Raw genomic sequence first — 23,875 nt, forward strand, 5'->3', positions numbered from 1 at the left:
AGTAAAGCTTACTATAGTATAAATGATTATTTAAACGACAAAAACGCGTGGTCTTGTCCACCTCAGCTAAGGCTATTGAAAAAATTAAATGGATATAGGTACTTAAGTAAAATTGTAGGTACTAGATATAAGTAAAAATTGTAATAGATATACAGGGTGTCCCAAAAGTCAACGTCATCCCTCAAAGGGCTGATAGGTCAGCTCATGAGAGGCCAGAATATCACAATATGACTTTAGTAAAAACTCGATAATTTTCGAGATATTGACACTTTTATAAATTTGCTGAAAATCGACACCTTGGATCAGTTTTTTGCGTGCCGCCGGTACAAAAATCCATATTGTTAGAATTAGTTTGGTGTTGCATCACCCTGTATAGCCCTGCTATTGATCGCAGTCAAAAAAAATATCGAGTAAGGCTGTATGTTTAAAAAAAACAAGGTTTTCAAAGTCATAAAAGGTAATCGTATTTTTTTATAAACAACTTTGACTCTACATACTGTAAAAAAATATACCACGCAAACCTGGCACCTTATTTGAAAAGATTGTTCATTTAATGCAGTTTCCAAAATGGTATGAAACGTTGCTATTGTTTCGATTAACAAAAAAGTTATTGCTATTTTAATACAAAACGACCTCGATGTAAAATTGTTTGAAGGAAATTTATCTGACTGAATTTATTAAGGGTAAGTCATGTTGGAATGAGTAAAAGTAAAATAGGTGGTGTGGCCGGAAGTGGGAAAAGAGACAACGTTGTCACAGTTAATAAAAAAAACGCATTTTGAGTATCTTTCTCGAAAAAAGTGGACTATAGCAACTCCACATTCCCCATAAATGTAGCGCATGGTAACGTACATTCCTGAGTAGTGCTAATGTATGATATTGTACAAGTAAAACGCTTACACATGTACATTGTACACCCACATTATCCAAAAAAGGGACAGATCAGTTTGTCATTAACATTACCTCTAATTACTTGTTATTTATTTTAAAGTTATTGTTAAACAAAACCAAACTCTCAAAATTATGATTATGACCATTAATGAGTATTATTTTTTGCTGATTATGTACTTAATATAATAATGTGGTGTTATAATTTTCAGAAATAAAAATAAAAGTCAATAAATGTTTGTTTTTTTAAAATAAGGTGTAAAAAACGCAAAATATGTTTCATAAGAGTTTGGTAAGTTTTTTCTTAGCTATTTTTGCCTCATCTATGTTGCCACGGCTGACCCCACCACCTATTTTACTTTTACTCATTCCAACATGACTTACCCTTAATAAATTCAGTCAGATAAATTTCCTTCAAACAATTTTACATCGAGGTCGCTTTGAACTAAAAAAGCAATATGTTTTTTGTTAATTGAAACAATAGCAACGTTTCATACCATTTTGGAAACTGCATTAAATGTGCAATCTTTTCAAATAAGGTGCCAGGTTTGCGTAGTATATTTTTTTTACAGTATGTAGAGTCAAAGTTGTTTATAAAAAAATATGATTACCTTTTATGACTTTGAATACCGTGTTTTTTTTAAACATACAGCATTACTCGATATTTTTTTTGACTGCGATCAATAGCAGGGCTATACAGGGTGATGCAACACCAAACAAATTCTAACAATACGGATTATTTATGGATTTTTTTATTATATATGGATTATTATATATGGATTTTTGTACCGGCGGCACGCAAAAAACTGATCCAAGGTGTCGATTTTCAGCAAATTTATAAAAGTGTCAATATCTCGAAAATTATCGAGTTTTTACTAAGGTCATATTGTGATATTCTGGCCTCTCATGAGCTGACCTATCAGCCCTTTACGGGATGACGTTGACTTTTGGGACACCCTGTATAAGGAAAAAGTTGAAAAGATGCTCGAGGAGTTTCTTTCGCCATTTCTTTCCTTCTCAATGACGGGGCCTTTGTGAAATGGTGGTAGATGACTATCGACAAATAATTGTAAAATTTTACGTCGATTAAACCATTTGAATTTGAATTTGACATATAATCACTTTCACCATAACACTGTTCACCGGTAGCAAATAGTTATTTATGAAAGAATGTAAATTATCAGTTCTATCTATTTATTAACTTTTTATTCAAGTATCAAAGTGATGGTAGAAATTTAACAAGCCTAATAGCACAGTGCGGCCAATCCAGATGGTTCGCTGTAAAGTGTGTTCCACTTTCGAGTGACTTTAATCCGAGTTTAATCTGTCGATAGTCGCTTACGCTTTGTTTCTGTTGACAGTTGACAAATGAACGCACCCTGTATGTATATGTACAGCTACAACAGTGCCCTACAAAGGACAGATGCCAGCCAGTAGGATAAATTTACACTAATAGATAAATTACGGACCAACATCTTATAAAGCATAAAATATAATACACTCACGGGCAATGAAATAGTTCAACTCACAAAAAGCCAAACGACCCCAATTTTTTCTAACATTTAATTTAACATTTGAACAAAATATGATTCTGTTTAGTTGGTAATATCCTGATACTCCATTAAATGTACTTCAATGTTGCAGAAGGCGTCATAAAGCTAGATTTTTCCGTTTAGGAGTAAATGTGTTTTTTCTCAGTGGAACCTTTTCATTGCCCGTGAGTGTAATATTATTATTTATTTAAAAATAAACTTCAAGGTGGCAATGAGATACCATAATTTGTGTAACTATAGGTACAACAGTAAAATGCGTCGCTTCAGAGGGCCCATTTCCTGTCAACTTACAATACACGTAAAGAATAAACCCTTAACCTATTTGAAATACTTGGAAACGAGCTTGCGAAGCGCTTTTTAAGTCCTTTTAATACTGAAATTCTTTACTGCTCTTCTGTTGGCGTAAAGTTAGGCAGTAATAAACTTTTTTATGTCGCATTTTATGCCCTAGTTGTGTTTTTATTGGAATAAGTTTTAAGCCATTTTGTTCGATTCGGTTCGTCTACGCTATTGAAAATAAGTGTTGTTTTTGTTTTAACGTAGTTAAATATCAACGCGTCTGTCTATATGAAAGGTCTTAAAAGTATGGTACGATTAAATTCAGTCTTTTCGTAAATATAAAGTAGGTACTTATTGATATTTATGTTTTTTATGAATATTTTCAATCACTATCCATACTCAATTTTCAGCCCGGCAGCAATCATTTAAATACTGTGTACCAAAAAGAGAACCCCCAACACCATCAAACCAACTCCACCAATAACGCGTCCCCATTTCTTGCCGCAGGCTGCAGCCGCCAATCGCGTCGACGGTGCGAGTGGTGTCAGTGGGCAGCTCGGCCAATGGGGCGAGCGCTCGCCTGCTGCAGCTGGCTCCATCAGGGCAACACCTGGTGCTGGCGCCCTCTGCTGGGGACCCTCAGCTCTGGCACATCATGTCCAACTCCAAGGTTCATACGTTTAAAGGTAAGATTTTTTTGGTAGAAATTTTTACGTCAATCGTGGGATTCGTGGGGTTATAATGTGTGTTATTAAGTTTAACCCTTTTATAAGTAGTTGTCGAAATATGGGCTACCATATTGTGAATGATATTAATTTAAGGTCATAAGTTAATTTAAAATATAATTAAATTTTAAATTGTTAATCATAAATGAGTAACTAATTAAACTATCCCAATTTAATGTCCTGGCTTCACAATGATAATCATATTTCCAATCTAGCTTTACAAATTAAATTCATTTAAAATTACTCTTTGTGAGTCTGTCAGCTGTCTTATTAATATAAATCTTGTTTTAAATTAAATCGTTTACAGAACAAATTCCTTCGATAAGAGTACGTAATAAAAACATAGAATTGGATACGCACATTATGAAAATTAATGCAATTGTATACCTACTTAAACTTTAAAAATATTTTAAGAATATTTGCATCAGTTATCTCTTATTAATATATATATGACATTTGTGGATATTATAAAAATAGCAATGATTTAATAAAAAAAAAGAGGCAGCGAGCATACTTATAATATTGGTAGAATTTTTACAACATTATATTCATAGCAAGCATGATGATACGCATTTGATTGCTATTCCGTTGGTTGTGTAAGGAAGCCCTTCCCAACTTCTGAAATTGCTTCCCGAAATATAAAAAAGCTTATTCCGTTTACGTTTGATTGATGACTCCTGCTGAAGGAAAAGGTGAAACTAAAAAGTAATATTCAGACGTCAAATACCTCATCTATTTCGTATTTTGATTTATTAAAGCTTTGCCCAGCATTTGTAGGTATTCAAGCTTTGTGAATTAAAGAAATAATGCGGTGGGGAAGTTGTGTTATTTCTTTAATTGGTTTGTGTTTATATAAAATTTACTTAACCTTTTTATAAAAGTCAACGATCAAGTACAGGGCTTAGTGGGTAAAGGTAGTTTTAGCTTTCATTAGCCATGTAGAAAGCTGGTTAGTATTCTAAAGGCTCGTTGACACAGTGCGAGCTGCTGCCTGGCCAGTAGACAGCTACTCGGTTTGTGTACTCGTACGCCAGTAGCTCGGCTCGCCTTTGCTGTCTACACGACACCCAGTCCCATGCCGAGTCGAGTCGCGGCGTAGTACACAAAAAACACTACTTCCACTGACAACTGTCCGGCTGGCACTGGCGAGCTACTGCCGAACGCGTCCAAACGATGCGAGCGACGGCCGAGCCGCTGTCATGGGCGAGTAGCTGCCGGGCGAGCAGGCGAATGAAAACAAAAAATGTTGAAGTAACTCGGATGCGAGCTACTGACCAACTCGCACGTACGAGTTACTCGTAAGTTACTTCCAAACAGTGCGAGTTACTGCAGTGCAGCTACTCGGAAGGCTGACTCGTGCGCTAGCTCGCACTGTGTAAACTAGCCATTAAGCGACGGCCGAGCCGCTGTCATGGGCGAGTTGCATGTCGGGCGAGGCGAGTGAAAACAAAAAATGTTGAAGTAACTCGCATGCGAGCTACTGACCAACTCGCACGTACGAGTTACTCGTAAGTAACGTCCAAACAGTGCGGGTTACTGCAGTGTAGCTACTCGGAAGGCTGACTCGTACGCTAGCTCGCACTGTGTCAACGAGCTGATGCGAGCTACTGACCAACTCGCACGTACGAGTTACTCGTAAGTTACGTCCAAACAGTGCGAGTTACTGCAGTCCAGCTACTCGGAAGTCTGACTCGTACGCTAGCTCGCACTGTGTAAACTAGCCATAACTGATATTCCTATCACGGTGACAAAGCCTTGTGTTTGTGTTCCACCGACATTTCATTATCAATAAACAATCCTTAAGCAGCATTCACGACTGTCAAAAATCTGTCAGATCCTTACAAGTTACGTCAGATTTGAAATTGATTTGATTGAACAGATTTGATATTTAATTGCTAATGTTCGGTGATGTGAGGCTGTTTGTCTGACTGAAGGTATAGTGCCTGTAGTTTATGACCGAGTTGTTGAGAGCTACAGGTCTCTATAATTATCACGTAGATTATAAAACGAGTTTCTTGCTAATTTTCGGTGATATTAACCCCCCTGTTGCTCCGCAGGTCACTCGGGGCGCATCCTCTGCATGAGCGTGGTGCGCGAGTCGCAGTACCTGCTGACCGGGTCCGAGGACACCAGCGTCATCGTGTGGGACCTGCACACGCTGGCTGTGAAGACCAAGATACTGTGAGTACTTGTTGAGACTAAAACATTGAAACCAGCGGCCAAAGGTCGGTATCCACATATCGGTATCGTATGTATCGGACGGAATGGATTTTTATAAATCCATGGAGAAAGTGAAGTGAAGTAGACGTAATTGTGTGACAAACGTACTATACAAAAAAAAACCTAATGAATGCGATGTGTCTGTTACGTACGATGTTGAAAGGTGGCCGGTTATCTTAAGGCAAGTGAACCTAGGGTGGCATTTTTTTTTCTTATTATACCATGTACCTAATTGTTCAAAAACTGTTAGAAAACTTTGCTCTCGCCCTTTCTCATTCAACTGTTCTTTATTCTGTGAGTAACTCTTATGAAATATTTAAAGAGAGATGAGAGAATAGTTAAAGAATCAATTAAATAAAACAATATAAAGTTCGTGTGCAAGAACTTATAAGAAAGCGTGTACATTCGTTTATGAAATTCATCAATAATATTATGTCGATACTTCTGCTAACACCACTGAGCGAAACTATCTAGTTCTGTAACTCTAAAGATCATATATCAAGTATTTCTCATACTTTTACTAGTTCTTTGAAAATTTTACGAACCCAAGAAAACATTGAGTACATTTTCTCATCAATCTTTTGCCTAATAGATTGGAAAAATATGTTGAAATGCTCTTATTTGCTCTTGCATATGATTAAGAGTGCCTCTCGTATTATTTTATCAGTGTGTGAGGCAAGTAAAATATTATATGTAGGTATAAAGAGAAAAAACAATCTATCCGGTTTTGCTATTTAACATTATCCGTACTTACTATCCCTATCTCAAATGAAAATATATTATTATTCAATATTCTTGGCTAAATAGGTAGGTAGTATAATCGGCTTTCCTGGAACGAAAACATTTTGTTGTGCCTACAGAATTACGAAAAAATCGAGATAAAAGAAATAGGTAGGTATATTTTGACAAAGGTTAGTGAAGGGCTTTTGTAGCTGAGAGTTAGGCGTAAAGAAAATACACGATAAATCTTGAGTATTAAATTGATACGTTCAATGGAGAGAGTAGAAATTACATTAACATTTATTTTGTATTGGTCCGATTATTTGGATAAAAGGGGAAAGGCTCTATTAATTCTATATTATAATGTTCTACAGATAAAATACCGATGTTATTTATTTTTTCTGGTAGTTAGAAGTGTTCTTAGCTGCTGTATTTTCTCACATACGTTCCTCAACCTTCATCATACATCATACTACTACCATCGACTGTAATGAGATACATAGGTGGGACAGAGTTTTAACAAAAGTGTGTACTTACTTAAATATGTCGTTTACTCTTAAACTGTTTTAAGTTCAACCTAATGACAACCATTGCACCGAATAGTGACAATGACCAAAGTCACAAGTTTTCAAACCGAACAAATTCAAATAAGGACTCAGTGGTAGAAGAGGGTGTTATTTGTCGAGACATTTCTTTTGCCCTGACACTCCATCGTGTTCGTATATTGGTAATCTAAGGTTGTGACGCTCTATCAGCGATGTGATGTGATAATTAATCTTTGTATTGTCATCAGCGAGCACATAGCGCCGGTGCTGTGCGTGGCGGCCACCGTGAGCCGCTCGCTGGTGATCAGCGGCGGCGAGGACTCCGCCGTCATCGTCACCTCGCTCGTCGACGGCGCCCTGGTAGGTAGCAGGTTGGAGGTCACTCTCTGAAGGTCACAGCACACATATTACCTCGGAAAGGGATCGCACCAACAAACGTAACCGTATAAACTCGAGCCGTTCAGTGTTCTTTGTACGAAACTTCTCGCTCGCTCGGGTGAAAAACGATACGTTGACGATCCGTTTACGTTACGTTTAAATGTGTGCAGTGACCAACGAATATTGTCACACAATCGGCACGCTTAATAAAACGAGATAGAGGCGTAGGATAGCTCTGCAGTTTTGTTTTTCCGAAGCTTCGAAGCGCTGCGCGAGCCACGGCTCTATCTCCATATATGAAAATGTCGGACGGACTGTTCTTATAAACCCCTATTTACTATTTATTCAATATCCCTTCCTATTCCCATAAATGTACCGGCCCCAATTTTCATTAAAAAAAATCTACGCTCCTTATAATAAATTTTCAACTCACCACCAGGTGACAAAACTAGACCACCACCGCGGCTCTATCACCGGCATAAAGGTTATCCAAGATGGCGACATACTCGTGACGTGCTCACAAGATGGCACTGTGTGTACGTGGAACATGGACAACTTCACTCTGCTCAGCACCGTCGCTGTCGGTGAGTGTGGATGTGGATAAGTTGTTGAAGTAGTTAGTTTACGTACCGCTAGGTGTCGCTGTGAACACTCACGCAAGTACACTCACGAGCAATGAAAAAAAAAACATTTACTAAATTACGACATCAAATTACATATTTTTTTACGTTTAATTTAGAATTTGATCAAAATAATATTTAACTACGTAATTTGGTGCTAGGATGATGATGATTGTTGCTATGGTCAATTGAACTTTATCATTGCTTGTGTGTGTATTTAAAAATAGGGATTGCAAGAATAGTCTTTTTCACGTGGTCTGCTTGTGGTTCTATCAGTTAGAGTAAGGTAGTAGGACAACGTGGTTATAAGGTGTTTTGCAAAGCGACGGGCCAAATAACTTAATACTGAACTTTGTTTTACGAGTTTTTTCCTCATGGATAGTCGGTTGGTAGTACAGAGAATAATTATTTTATAACTATAGTCTTCCCCAAATACCAACTGTCTATCACACTGCATTAAGCTCTCAATCCCCCCACCAGGCGCGGCGATCCACTCGATGGAAGTGACGGATGACAACGTGTTCCTCCTCACGCTGCAGGGGGACAATGAACTCCATCTGAGGACCTTCATTACTGGCACTCACCTGCATCAGCTCAAGAGGCATAAGGCTAAGGTATGTCCACTACAGAAACCTCACCCCCCGTCTCATAGTAACAATGCTTCTGAGAGGAGTCAGATTTCTCTGCCTTATACTTTTTAAACACAAAGTATATCGCAAAAAAGGACCTACCGCTTTTTACCACTACAACTTGTACGAATTAATTGTGCACCTGGCCAGCAAGAACCAGGGGTCACGCCGGGTACGCCATAGCTAGTTAATTATAACCTCTGGTTTTTGTCAGTCTGGTGCACAGTTCATTCGCACGAGTATTAGTGGTCAAATACAGCTAAAAAGGTTGTCTGGCAGAGATCGCTTTTACTTAAAAAGATAGCCTTTTGTACCCTATACGAGTATTACAACTTATTGTTCTTTTTGGTGTAAAAATAAATAATATTCTATCTATCACTGTCTATCATCAAACCACTACTATCATAAATATAATCAACTATAGTCTAGACTCTAGATTACCTACTTATATCTATCTAATTAGGCTTAAAATACAATGTGCTTAAATATTACAGTACTTTTCCTTTGTCATCCAGAAAGAAAACATAATAATACCATTATCATTTTCTACTTCGAACTATCTATTTCTAATAAGGTCGGATTGGATGCTCACAAAACGTACCTAATATCTTTATTCTTTCACTTTTTCCAACCTTTATCTCGATTATTTCTCGTAAGGTTCGTTTGATGTCAGCTACGTTAGTCGTAAAGATTTACTTAATCAAATACTGAACGATATTTGAATGAAAATGCTGAAAGAATTTTCTTATCATTCGCAGCCATAACAGACCGCCAATTTATTATGCTCCAGCTGTGAAATATTACTTTCTTACAAGGGATGGAGATTTTTTCATTGTTTATAAAATATTCTTATATTATAATTTTCATAAAATAAGTATAATATTCAATACAGATATAGCGATAATTTATCAATGATTGAATCGACCTATAAAAGTTTTAAATGCAAAAATGACTATACATCGCTGAATCGCTGTTGGAATTATTTCTGTCTGTTTTTTATATTGTGGTCTGGTCCAACAAAAAGAAACCTTTAGAAACCAATAAACCGAGTTGGGATATTGTAAGAATCTCATTATTTCAGAGCTTTTCTACCCTGTTCGAAGTTCAAAATGTTATATTTTACGTTCTATTGCATTGTGTGATGTAGACTGTATGTCACTAACGGCAGAAACAAGATGTTATAAGCTTTTTGTGATATTTAATACTGGTTACGAGATGTGTATTGTCTGATACATTTAAGGATAAAATAGACACAACACCAGACATAAACACTCGCACTCAATTTTAAGTCAGTATACCTATTTTTCATCAGAAACTCCGTATAGGTAAACGGCTTTCGTATGATGTAATTAGTCGTATTGTGGTATGAAAGCCTGGTGACCAAAATCCATCATAATATAATGATTACTGATTGCACGAAAATACTAAACAAACCGTTAATAATAACAATACACGTAATCAGCAGCAGCCGCGAACGTCATTTAATAAAATAAAACATTAATTAAATGAACGCGACCAATTTGGCTTCCACTGGTTCCACCGCAACGAAACTAACTTACATTTTCTATTATTTCAACCGAAAACAACACGTATTGCAATGCACCAAAGGCTAGTGGATTTTACAAAAAGTTAATTTCGAACCCTACCGCCACAGCAAAAGTTTAAGTCGAACAATGCTGGTGAATTTCGGAATGAGTTGCGAAACAAAATAAGGTACATCGTCCATACCTAAATACAATTTTTATTTATTCTAACTTCAGAACTTCAGACATCGGAGAAATATGAACCCTTTTTCGATCTTATATCAAAATAAAGTTAACTGAAATAGTCATAAAGGCATTTTATCTCGATTTTCGGTTACTCATATTATTTGAAGCCAAGAAAGGGCCCTTTGAAGTGGGATTTGCGACTTCCTTTACGAAAATCGGAGAAAGTAGAATTTCACAATCATTACCGTGCTCGTTACAACTTTGTTTCAAAGCTTAGAAGATAATTAAGAAATTCTTAGGGCACATAAAAACATATATTTAGGGTTCTAGTATACGTACGCTCATTAAGTAAATAGAAAGGATGATTCAGCCAACGGGACCGGCCACCTCAGACAGGTCAACTGCCCAATGGTGTCTAGTTAGAATCTAACTCAAATTTATTTATTTATTGATTATTTATTTATCAAATAATCCACTATTTTCACTATTGTTTTTGGTTTTCATTATTGTCATACTTTAGCATTCAAAAATAAATTGAAAACTAAAGCTAAATTGTACTTAATTTCCAAAGAACTCATTCGTACATGTCAGCGACAGCTCTCGTTGACGATTCGTTCGTTTATCGTCAGTACAGAGATACCACCCACCACCTTAGAATAAACGAATTATTTTTCCATCTTTCCATCTAGGTGAAATGCTACTGCGTGGCGCACGACTCGTCGCGCCTCGCCGTGGGCTGCGCGGACCAGCGCGTGTACGTGTACTCGCTGCTCAGCGCGCAGCTGCTGAAGACTCTCGCCGCGACACACGAGCTGGCGGCGCTGGCCGCGGGCGGGAGGGACCACTTCCTGTTCGCCGCCGGTATGTGGGGGAGGGAGGCTGTTCTTGGCTTTTGAGAAGGTTTTAAAAGCGCTGCCAGTAGATTTTTTTATCATGTCATAGTCGATAGTATCTAGTCTACTATCGCTGCCAATTGTAAAAAAAATAATATTATTTTATTTATAATCTAGCACCAAAATCTACTATCTAGGTATGGCTGATATAACACGTAGTATAAAAGCCATAATAAAGAAGTTGCTGAAGACTCTCGCCGCGACACACGAGCTGGCGGCGCTGGCCGCGGGCGGGAGGGACCACTTCCCTTTCGCCGCCGGTAAAAAAAAACCTATTTATAATCTAGCACCAAAATCTATAATTTGGCATCGAATTTTAATAATTTTGGCATCGAAGTAGAAAAAAAGACGGAAGGAAGCTCGCTAACTAAAAACTTCCTGTTCGCCGCCGGTAAAAAAAACCTTTTTATAATCTAGCACAAAAATTTATAATTTAGGCATCGAAGTAGAAAAAAAGGCGGAAGGAAGCTCGCTAACTAAAAACTGAGGCACCCGACACACACACATTCACACACAAAGTAAGTCAGTTCGCCGCCATGACACACACTGTCGTGTCATTTATTTCTGGTGGTTTTATTAAGTACAGTATTTTTTTAGAAAAGACGGCTAACTGAGTTACGGCAGACCTATCAGCAGACAGCTCAAATCATATCTTTAGAGAACAGATTCGTATGTTCTTAGCTCAAAGTAAATAATCAACTATTTCCATTAATCCCACGGAATGCTCAAAAACAAAAACTACAAATATTTACTCTGAAAATGAGGCTATGATCCGATATTGCATATGGCCAGCAGATCTATTGGCAATCATATTTCTGAATGCAAACAAAAACCTATTCGATGCAAATTAAAATATACAGTTCGTGAAACAGTATTGACAATATTTATGTACAGTAGAATATAACGTCGTTAAACGAGAGAATGACGAATATTCCAAAATATGCCACACCTACTCCCTTTTCCCACATTCGTATAAAGAGGCTCTTGTTGTTAAGGATTGATGCACTTTGTGCCTTAAAGTACCTATTTCATGTGTCTTAAGAGTTAATTTCGACAGGAATTTTTATCTAGGCTATTCTTTCACTATACCCCAGCCGTGCCCACTCGAAATGATTACGGCAAATTGAAATGAACAACAAACTCGGAAAAAAGGTATACATTGTCTCGCAGATTTCGAGCCGAGAATTCCCAACAGTTTCTTTGTTATTTGTACAAGAATTGGCGATTCATTTTCTTCTATTTTGCTGGGAATTAAGGATTTTCAATCTCAGGCCAGAGGTGGATCGGTGACTCAACAAAATTAACTGAAGCATTCCTTTCACTTCATTTTATTGGGTTTGCGACGGAATGAATCTCGATCCAATACAAATAGGCATTTCGCTGAAGAGTGTTAATGGGTATTTCAGGTGGCTTATTTTATTTTGTATCCGGAGTTTCAATTTATTTATGGGCTTATAATGATCCTGTTTAATTTAATACAAGGAAATTAATGTTACTGGCAAATTGTGCGATCTTCTTTTGGTTTACCATTCAAATTAATTATAAGGAAAGGCAAGCCTAAGTTTGATGGACTATTATTTTCACAGGTGGCAGCAGAGTGACAATCTACTCATTCCACACTGAAGACAATCTAACGAATTTCCGACCGACGAAGCAGCTCAAACGAAGACAAACTAAATCTACCACGAATGTCACCATGCTACAGGTACTTATCTCCATATGTATAAATCAAAATACGTAAACCTTAAATACTGAAATACATACATGAATGAAAAGTAAGAGGAAGAAATTGTTATAATAGCCTCTATCGTTAGATTTTCTGCCTCGTTACTTATATTTTCAAGAAACACCATAAACCTCTAACCATCTCTTTCTCACCAACCGCAACCCCGCAGGCTGAACAGAGCGAGCTGATACCGATCAGCTGCCTCGAAGTCTCCCGGGACGGGCAGCTGGCCGCGTCTGGCTGCGCCCGAGGGTTAGTCCGGGTGTGGCAACTATCCACTCATCGGCTGCAGACGACCCTCAGTGGACACATGGGCCATGTCACCTGTGTGACCTTCTCACCCAACAATCTGCTGGTGCTGTCTGGGTCAGAAGATCGAACGGTGCTGGTGTGGCAGTTGGCTGATAATGTTCGCACACTGACGTATAAGGTGGGTGGAGTTGTCAATCTCTGTGAGCTATTTGTGAGGTAAACGTCAGGGTTATGAACATTGTTATGATTTAGAGTGGTGGGGAAACTAAGATCTTACTTTTTGCTTTGAATCTAGGTATAATTCTAGGCTCTGAATCAAATGGCTGCTAAAATGTTCACAATAATCAACCACCCCACGATTTACAGATTTTTTACATAGTACCTGCGCTGAATACTGGATCTGTTAAAATGGTACTTCCTATTTTGACGTCATCCACTCCATATCTCTACCCAACACACCAGCCACCCTAACTCACCCTCACCCCCCAGGGCCACACAGCAGCAATCCAGTGCCTGGTGATGATGCCGGACGGGCGGCGCGCGCTGTCCGGGGACCGCTCGCGCGGCGTGCACGTGTGGCTCGCGGACTCCGGCATCGTGCTGCACTCCAACATCGCGCCCTCCGCCAGCGGAGCCGTCACGCTCAATATGAAGTTTGCTGTGAGTGATACAGTAGATATAGATGGATATGCGACCCATAGGTAGGTATATACAGCGCAAAAAAGACAGATAGGACTGTAAAAGTAGATAGGCTTGAAGAGATACATAGGAAGGAATAACTAGATATGGCAGAAGAGATAGATAGAAAAGAAGCGATAGATATGGCAGAATCGATAGATATAGCACAAGCGATAGATATAGCAGAAGCGATAGATATGGGAGAAACGCTAGATAAAGAAGATAAGGTAGATAGAGCAGCAAAAATGGATAGGGTAGCAAAAATAGATACAGCAGAAAAAGCAGATGAGGCATCAAAGGTAGGTAGCATAATCCAAGCACTGGTAAGACAGATTTGTCACAATGATGGGTACCTAGTTATTGTACTACTTATGTATGAGCACACCGGGTTCCCCCACTTTTCGGCCACCCTAACTTCACTATCACCAGCCCTCACCATCCTTCCTCAACAGGTGCTATCCGACGGCGACAACTCAGTCCGCATCTGGGCGCTGGCCGGCGGCGGCGACAGTGAGGAGCGGAAGGCGATCTCACACGCGGAGCGGATCACGTGCTTCGCTCTCACAGCTGACTCGCAGCACATTGTGACCGGGTCTATGGACATGTCGCTGAAGGTGTGGCAGCTGGATGGCGGGAAGTTGTCGCAGGTATGTTTATGGTATCGGTCATTTCAAATGTAGAGAGACGAACGACTAGATGTCGCATTGGTTACAAACTTTAACTGTTGCGCCGAAATTCCCAATAGGTTCGATCCCATGAACAATTTGCCAGTTCGCAGCTGTAAACATTGCTTATACTGTTATAGCTGTTGCAGCCATGGAGTCATAGTCCACTGTTTTCATTTTATATTACCACTTAGTTCAATCTCTATTCTTACACCCAGGTCCTAGTTGGCCACTCAGACATCGTGACCTGCGTAGCCGTAGCCATCACGAACAAGACGCAGATAGTGTCAGGCTCGTGGGACTGCAACCTCATCGTATGGGACATCAACACCGGCTCGGACCTGCACCTGCTGTCCGGACACCTGGGCAAGGTCACCTGCGTCAAGGTCACGGGGGACGGGTCTATTGCTGTGTCTGGTGAGTGTTACTTGCAGAAGGCTTAAAGAGTCTCTTCTTAGCGTGATGACAAACACTACAGCTGAACTTACTAGGGTTGTTACAGTGGTGAGAGGATTGTCAGGCAGGCATCTTTGACAGACACAGACTGCCCAGGGTGTGCCAGACGTATTTAAAGACGTTTAAAATTTGCACTTCACTCACGGAGACTCCTTTTGCGATCCTTGCACCAATTTCCGCTGATAGTCATCACAATTTTTTTGTTTTGTAAGGCAGAGACCAAATGTAGTAAAAAAATAAATGCTACGTGGAATTTTGCGGAGCTTTTTATAGCCCTCCCACTCCCGTTACTGCTCAAAGGATGCTATAGTCTAACCTATACTAATATCCTCGTACTAGGTGCGGAGGACAAGACGCTGATAATCTGGGAGACGAAGCGCGGGCTCGCTCTGACGTCACTATCTCTGCATGTTCCACTGCTGGGGCTGCAGATCACCAGCGACTGTGCCAGGATCGTGGTGCACCTCATGGACAGAGGTGACCCTTCATTATGATCAGCTTGGTATCTCATAACGTATTCTAGGGTTTTTAGTGTGGTGAAAGGGTAAGAAAGTGACTAGAGCAAACATACTGTCTTGGTCAAAAAAAAAGTGATGCATCTCATGGACAGAAGTTAGAATAATAGGACATTGTGATACAATTGCGGAAAGTGGTTTATTACCCATACACATAACTGCGAATTGGCGCGATGCGAGCTCGCAACACGCGCGAAGTGACGCTCTTGCCTATGGAACACCTGCGAGTTGAAAGGATACCTTTTTGGCATGCGGTGCGAATTCGCAGTTATGTGTGGGAGCCCTACAGTCGAGTAAGCACATAGTGTTTGTATGTGCGAGACACAGTGGAGATTTCTCGACATTTTTATATTCAGGCTACATATTGTATTCCTTTTCGTGTACAAATAAATATAAAACATATTGATCGTATTGTGAATTTTCAGAGATATACCAAAATTGGGTATCGATCTTCCTGCGTTCGGCACCCCGTGAATGTTTTCCTTTGTTCTGTGCAGGTTGCCTGCCAATCATCTGTTTGCACAATACTCCAGCCACCTACGTCAAGATCCCGACATACGCCGCGCCGACGAAGGAAATTGACGGTAGGTTTCAGAGTTAACAATGGTGAAGATTTTCTGAAGCAACAATATTATAGAGCTTTTAAATTTTTATGATTGTCTGTTAGGAGTTATGGATGTTGGTGAATGTTAAATATTATTTAAATCTTCAACATGGGACGCCACAAAACTCTATGCTTGATCTCACATCGAAGATTTTGCATGAAAACGTACTGCTGGGCTCTAGCTAATGGAAAACGAAGTTTTGGATCTATTAAACTATATTCTTGTGGGAAACGTACCGATTGCATGTCAGCTCTCATTCGTTCGTTTTTGGACAAGCTACAGTAACCCTCAACCTTCTTTCAATTGAACTAAAATAATAGACCCCACATTTTTGCCACCAAACCTACCTATTACCAGCAGTGGACTATTACGAGCAGAAAATCACGATTACATTCAAAACCCAACCTAACCACAACAACGCCTAACCACATATTCTCCCCACCAGAGCTGCGTCCCCTCGCGCCCAAGCGGCCCATGCGGCGCCTGCTGAAGAAGGAAGTCTCACTAGACACGTACACCTGGCAGAAGAAGTACGGACACCTGACGTCCGCCGCCATGATGGCGCAGGTCGACGAGCGGCTTAAACGGAGGTATTTATAGTAATAACTGCTAGGCAATTAATTATCTCACCGAGTTCGCATATTGGTAAGTATATTACGTTTATGGAGTTATTAAACTTAAGATGCAGTGGGCTGGTCACATCTGACGAAGAATTGATAAGCGATCGGGTAGTGTAGGACGCCCTCCGGATAGATGGTCACCCGACTTGCAAAAGGTGGCTGGTAATGATTGGATGCGGAAAGGTATAGATTACATCCAGAGGCGAGCTTTGGGAGAGGCCTATGTCCAGCAGTGGACTGCTATTGACTGATGATGATGCAATTAATTAAGTAAAAATAGTTCTTCAAATTATACTTCGTCTATAGTATTTAAAAAAATATATATTTTTTGCTTTCGTCTTACACATATTCTGCTGTTTATTTGTATTGTTAGAAAGATGTCATAAGTTTTGTGGTGTATGTCTATGTATAGGTCTGTGTGTATATGTATGTATATCATCACGTAACTCTGATGTTACCAAAATGTTACCTAAATATGTATTAATAATAAAGTCTTCAAAGATCAAGCTAAAGTGTTTAAAACTGAAAAAGGGGACGACGACGCTATACCGATAAAGAGCACGTTCGGCACACATGAATAGAACATATAAATTAACAAACCGAAGCTTTGTTAGTGTAATAAAGCTTGTATGAAATAAGGTCCTTTCACGTACCCTCATTGTTTCAGGTTCTCGGTTTCGGCATCGATGGAGGAGATATCCAAAATTCAAGAGGCTAAGAACAAAGATTTGGGCTCACAGGTTAGTAAAAAAACTGTGAAAACTAATACCTAATAAGTAGTTCTATTTTTTATTTGTATCTGTTTGTCGGTCTGTAATATCATAAATGGATTATTGGTAAAATAATACCGTTTCATCGCCTATGTTTAATCAAAATGTACTTATAGTTTTTGTTTTAAACCTGTTGCAATTTTTACCACTGGTTAGGCTGCCCGCAATTTTGAATTTTCAGTAAAAATGCAAGATAAGTGCTTCCGACCATCGATCGGCGAATAAAATAGCCACGATGGAGATCCGTTTTTGAGGTTAATTGCTCTACAGGAAACCTGCCGGGTATTTAGGGTTCCGTACTGAAAGAGTTTCAATATAATTATGCAACCTCTATTGTATGCAACCTCTATCTATTGTATGACTATGGCTATTACCGGGTAATTTACCAATACAGAGTTTGTATAGGTAATATTATGCTATGTGTAGCCAAGGTAAACTTCAAATTACACTCCCGGGCAATGTAATAGTTCCACTCACAAAATTCCGACACCAAACAACCTCAATTTTTTCAAACATTTAATTCAAAATTTCAACAAAATATTACCGTTTTTAGTTGGTAATATCCTGATGCCCTGTTTAATGTACTTGAATGTTTCAGAAGGCGTCATTAAGCTAGCCTTTTCTGTATATGAGTAATTTGGTGGTTTTCTTATGCCTCTTCATTGCCCGTGAGTGTATAATTTAAAAGATAGAGACATAAATAGATTTGGAACCCTCCTCTTGCAAGTCTGACTTAAATTTAGCCAGTTTTATTTCATTCTATTATTAATGAGACCACTTTTAGCAAACTGACGGTAGACGCCGACGGTTTTTATCTAAAAAATATAACTGACTCAGTACTTTCCTAAATTATAAGCTATACCTTAGACAGCCAGAGAATTTGCAAGTTGTTAACCTTTAAAGATAAATGATCTCGGTAATTTGCTGGGAAACATACTTTGCCAAACTTGACGTTGCGAAATTTTGAGATGAAATTGGGAACGAAAATAAGTGGCTGCCATTTTAAGGTTTCACTAATCATGTTAAGCTATACCGATTCATAATAAAATATGAAACTCATTTTTTCTGGGCATTTTTTGTCTGATTGGACTTTATGTCTAGTGTCGAGTGGTATTCAAACATTTAATGGGGCGCCCTGGAGTCAGCTAGACAGGAAGAGGATCTTTGAAAACTGAGTCCATATCGCGAACTTGTGAAGGTGCGTACGGATTGCGCGTACCCTGGTACACGTACTCAGTTTACGCGTACCCGGAACGCCTAGTCCATACCTGCAGCTACGCGTTCACTCTTGGGATACGCGTACCGCGCGAGCCAACTCGCACGCGAGCCACCGCCATAATTATTTAGTGTGAGCCACTTAAAGGTCATAGCACATCATTATAAGCGATTAAGCACATTTAGGGTCTCAGCAAATATAAGCGTAACGTAAACGGTTCGCCTCTTTTTCTTCTGTCTGTAGAACGCGAGCTCGCGAACGCCTGGTTGACATAAGAAAAAATGGCGGTCCGTTTGTGTTACGCTTATATGTGCTGAGACCCTAAATCTGCTCTCCCTGTGTGCAGGTGAGCCTGGGCCCGGAGCAGGCGGCCATCGCGCAGTCGCAGCACTTCGACCAGCTGGAGGCGCTCTGGAACAAGATCTCTCCGCCACGACGACGGTCTAACAAGGTAAGCACACAATCAACGTTAGGGAAATCTGTCTTTTTCATTTCGTGCATGTGGAAAACGCAAGAGCTTCAGCTAAGATTTACTACCATGGTGTAAGGATTGGCCAGTCAGATTGGCTCAGGTACCGCTGGACGCGGACGCAGGACGCTTATAAGGAACAAGTACGGCAAACAAGGCAAATCCATGCTGTCACGATGATTTTAAAAAACCCCGTCACAACTCATCAAAAAAACACATTGCGGGCGAGTGTGGCGTGTTTTGAAACTATACAAGGCCAGAACGCACCCATAGTGTACTAGCACTGTATAGTTTCAAGTGAAAAAAAAAATATTTTACTTGAAAATATACACGATTTGTGCGTACTAATCGCGTATACTTTCAAGTTGGGATTTACTGAATCGTACTTGAAAATATACATTGCTATTACGCATATTGCTTGATTGGCGTACCTACTTGTCGCATATAATTTATACCTACATGTTGATTCTTATTTACTTAACTATTTCGGTAAATGTAAATGACTACAATTGATTTGTTCTGCCTGTCATACCTATAAAATGATAATAAATGAAGATGAACAAGCTCTAATTTGATTGATAAATTGATATTTATAGCAATCATACTTGCAAGTAAGCATACCTACTAATATCTTATTATTTAAATGAATTAAGAGTAATACCTACTACACTCCTGAACGGATGAGACTAGCTTAATGACGCCGTCGGCAATATTGAAGTGCATTTAAGCGCTGTTAAATGCACGCATATTTTGATGCGCTCATCAAAATATGATTATAACCAACTAAAATAGTAAATTTTGATCAAATTTTAAATTTAATGGTTTAAAAAAATTAGGGTCATTTGGTGTTGACTTTTTGCTACTTGGACTTATTAATTGCTCGTGAGTGTAGTAGGTATTACCCTATTGACCTATTATAGACATATTTTTCATCAAGTTTTGAATTCACCGTAATTGTCTTTTATGAATTGTTCTACACCCTCTTATGAGATAATTTTTACTATTAACAACAGTTTAATTTAAATCAATTTACTTTTTAACTGTACGATGTAAACAAAAAACACGTTACGAAAAGTGCGGAATGATGATGCAATGTTTAGAAAGCAATAGACTTATTACTATTTCGTATGATAGAAAGAGAGAGCAACAATTCAAAAGGGCTACCTGGTAACTAATCACGTATAGTTTCAAGTGCTCGCATTGCCGCTTGGCGCTTGAAAATATACACGATTAGTACGCAGTGGTAACTGCTGCAGTATATTTTCAAGCCATAATTTTGGCCCAACTTACTTGAAAATATACGCGATTAGTGCGTAATGGCCTTGTATACTTTCAAGTAAATCATGGCACCATTTTAATTTGAAAATATACGCGAGCAGTCCCAACCTCTGCGTTCTGGCCTTGTATAGTTTCAAAACACGCGCGAGTGTGTATAGTGAATAATAGTGAATATGTAGACAGGTATCAGTGTTTCTAAGGTTAAATAAAGCTGACCGTTTCCATGGTAATATGTATAGTAGAGTAGAGTAGATGGCACAAAGACGGGAGAGTGTAATTTGACTTTTTGACTCCAACGCCTATGGACCGATTCGTGTACAGTTTTCTATCGAGATGCCTTTAAATTTACTCGTTCGTTTGTCTTCATTCTCGCTTCTTTTTCAGTTCAGTCAGTGTAAATATAATACAAAGTGGTATGTGTACTGTAAGCATACGCCGTCTGCCATACTGAAAGATAAACATACTTATTTGCCGGTGCCCGCCCTGCCTCGCGTCTCGACAAACATCTTTAGCTGGAGCTAAGTCTTCCAGTTCGTTTGCGCTGAACGAGGAACAGGAGTAAATACAGCCACCGAGACTCCGATTTGAGAGCCGCAAACTTATTTATTGCATCACTGAGAGTATGAATAAAGTGTAGGATTTTAAAGTACGAGTAGGTTATTTTTTTGTTGTACAGGGTGTTAAGTAGTAGTAAGCGGAAAGGGGTGACCCAGAGAGTCGTATCGATCTACTTATGTGCTATTACTTTTGGAATTTTGGCAAAACATAACTTTTCTGAGCAAACTTTGTTGGTCACGTGACGTTTTAACATGAATACCTGCTATTGATAGTATGAATTTGAAAAAGTTGTAAAGTTAATTCAAAAATGTTCAGAATGAGCCTCTGAGACACCACTTATCCCTTACTCACAGTTACAAACAACAGAGAATACTATAACCCTATAAGTCTCTACCTCGCAAACATAACCATGTGTTCAAAGAAATAAGTAAAGCATTTTTAAAAGACCGCACTCGGTAAAAGAATGTGAAATATACTCACACAATATCGTCGACAGGTAAATTCTTCGCATCTCATATCGGCTTCACTCGTGCCGCCACCGCGTTATTACATTTTCTTCTGCCACAGCCATTGTACACTGAATGGAGCTTATATTGCACATTCAAATATTATTTTACACGTGATACTGGATTCATTCTCACAAACCATCACGTGCCCACTGTGAGCAAGCGTCCGTAGTCGAGCTAGCTTCAGAGATCGTAACTGATCATTGAAGTTAAGGAACACATGGCACGGTCATCGGTCACCCATTTGATGGGTGACTAATTTCCAGTGGTTGTTTTCTGGGCGCTTCCGTGCTTCGAACGTGCCAGATGACGATAATCGAAGTTTCGGAGCGCTTCTGAGCGAGCCACGAGTCTATCTCGTTGTATTAAACGTGCCGGTTGCCCGACAGCTCTCGTTCGTTAGTTTATTGTCACAGTATAGATAGAGTAACCCTGTTACTTGTCACTGTTTCCACACTGTTAAGCAAAACAAAAGTATATAACAAAAATTGACAATGGTGTGTTGTTGCAGTCGCTGTCTAAGCAGAGTTCGCTAGCGGAGTCCAGGTTCGACTCCTCTGATGAGGAGCATACACCCGTTGAGGAGCAAGGTATGGAAGCTCTATAGCTACGTCATTCTGAAACAAAATTCTCGTTGGCTCATATGACGTTGAATCTCATAATTTTTTCTTCTCATAATTTTCGATTTCAATATCAATTTACCAAAAATCATGTTTCTTCGATGAGCCTACGATGATTTGTATACATGCGATACATGAAATATACATATAATGCAATTGATTTATCAAATTAAATATGTACAATATTGTACACGCACATCTTAATTTTTCATAATTTTTTGCGATGATAAAGTGTTTCCACTATTCTACCTTAAAGCCAATTCAGCAATCCACTGCTAAACATAAATTGTTGCATCCCAGTAAGGATTTCGATGAATAGCGTAAAGTTAGGGCAAGATCTCAAGACAAATAGGCAATTTTGACAGCCGATCCATTTGAAGTAGAACTAAATAGACAGACCCTACGTATTTGTCGTGTAATGAATACGAGATAGCTGAGGGTTATACTTCTTTGTGCGTATGTAAGTTTTTACTGTAGGTAAAATATATTTTTATATTTAACTTATAATTTGTTCCAGAGCACATGGTTGAATGAATACGAAGACGTCAACAACGAGTATATTAATTTGTTATTAATTTTACTATTTATTTGATACTATTCGTTTAAGGAGCATCTATTATATTTACTGGTAAAAGGTATGCAGCGAAAACATTATGTATGATATTTTAATGATTTAATAAGCTATGTATTTTTGAGTGAGTAAGCTCCGCTCCGGCTTAATTGATTTGAAAGAAAGAAAGAAAATACATTTATTTGTGAAGTTTGTAGTTTTAAGAAAAGTAATAATAGAGTGAATCTTATGAGCGACTTTAGATATCTTCCCTCGGACTGTGAATCTTCTATCTTTGTATTTAGGGCTTAAAATGCTAAATCCCTGATATTTTATCTACACTGAGTATACCTAAGTATGTTTAGTGTAAGAAAACCTTTTTAATAATAGTTAAGTAGTTTTGTCACAAGAATATAATTATCATACGGAAGTGTTTGTCAGATCAAAAAATAACTGTAAATCTTCATGTAAAGCTCCCAATAAATGAAACTGTAAGATCAACACATCAAACTTCGGCATCAGACTTAATTTAAACTGATAAATAAGAAGTTCAATTTGATAATGTGATTTCATAAGTCGGGAGCATTTGATTTACACCCTGTTTATATGAAGCTTGATAGTTCTAATCGTGCTATTAACAGTAATCGGTAGTTCTGTTGGATGAACAAGGTGGCAATTTGGTGGCGGACAACACGGGTTGGCAGCACTAGCAGCAGAAGAAACGTGTCGCTACGATTCCACTGGTTCCTATGGTTTTCATCCACTTTTCGGTATAGTACGCAACTGCCGCATCGCATTCAGTATTCTTCGTATAGAAATTCATACAGGTGCGACCATTTCATTTGCATTGCCGACGCCGTTTCTCCATAAAGTGTTGTATGGAAATCTGTTTGGTCCTATTCGTACGATACCGATAGGTGGACGCTTATCTTACCAGTCAGCGACACATGAGCGACATCGCTCTGCGACGTCCATTTAAATACGTAGAAACCAGTGATGCTGTAGTCTGCAACCTCATGTCATTCGCTACCAATTTGCACGTATATACTATTTAGGATGCGTTCCCAGTAGCTAAACCAATCACTCGTTAATAGGTTCGCAGAACGCAGTAAAATTCGTAGAGTGAGCACAAAACTGGCAAACTGTGAACACTCAACATACTAAACCGATAGACCCGCTAGCTCAATCGACAGCAAACAGTTTGCCTACTATGATTGCAACCTTAAACGGTA

At 38.9% G+C, this 23,875-nt stretch overlaps 1 protein-coding gene across 1 annotated transcript in view; it reads left to right on the forward strand.

Moving 5' to 3' along the window:
• The window catches only part of LOC105381728 (protein qui-1), a 123,127-nt gene extending 99,754 nt beyond the window's left edge, over positions 1-23,373 (forward strand). The window contains exons 15-32 of the mRNA XM_048628841.1: positions 3,228-3,406; positions 5,503-5,626; positions 7,179-7,290; positions 7,748-7,892; positions 8,409-8,542; positions 10,956-11,127; positions 12,746-12,864; positions 13,055-13,315; positions 13,627-13,797; positions 14,268-14,462; positions 14,699-14,897; positions 15,276-15,413; positions 15,949-16,035; positions 16,502-16,646; positions 17,344-17,416; positions 19,009-19,113; positions 21,985-22,063; positions 22,611-23,373. Of these exons, the coding sequence (XP_048484798.1) occupies positions 3,228-3,406; positions 5,503-5,626; positions 7,179-7,290; positions 7,748-7,892; positions 8,409-8,542; positions 10,956-11,127; positions 12,746-12,864; positions 13,055-13,315; positions 13,627-13,797; positions 14,268-14,462; positions 14,699-14,897; positions 15,276-15,413; positions 15,949-16,035; positions 16,502-16,646; positions 17,344-17,416; positions 19,009-19,113; positions 21,985-22,063; positions 22,611-22,627 (2,455 nt within the window). The 3' untranslated portion in view covers positions 22,628-23,373. The remainder of the gene's footprint in view (positions 1-3,227; positions 3,407-5,502; positions 5,627-7,178; positions 7,291-7,747; positions 7,893-8,408; positions 8,543-10,955; positions 11,128-12,745; positions 12,865-13,054; positions 13,316-13,626; positions 13,798-14,267; positions 14,463-14,698; positions 14,898-15,275; positions 15,414-15,948; positions 16,036-16,501; positions 16,647-17,343; positions 17,417-19,008; positions 19,114-21,984; positions 22,064-22,610) is intronic.
• The last annotated feature ends 502 nt before the right edge of the window (positions 23,374-23,875 follow it).

This window comes from Plutella xylostella, chromosome 22 (assembly GCF_932276165.1).
Source record: "Plutella xylostella chromosome 22, ilPluXylo3.1, whole genome shotgun sequence".
NCBI classification, from domain to species: domain Eukaryota; kingdom Metazoa; phylum Arthropoda; class Insecta; order Lepidoptera; family Plutellidae; genus Plutella; species Plutella xylostella.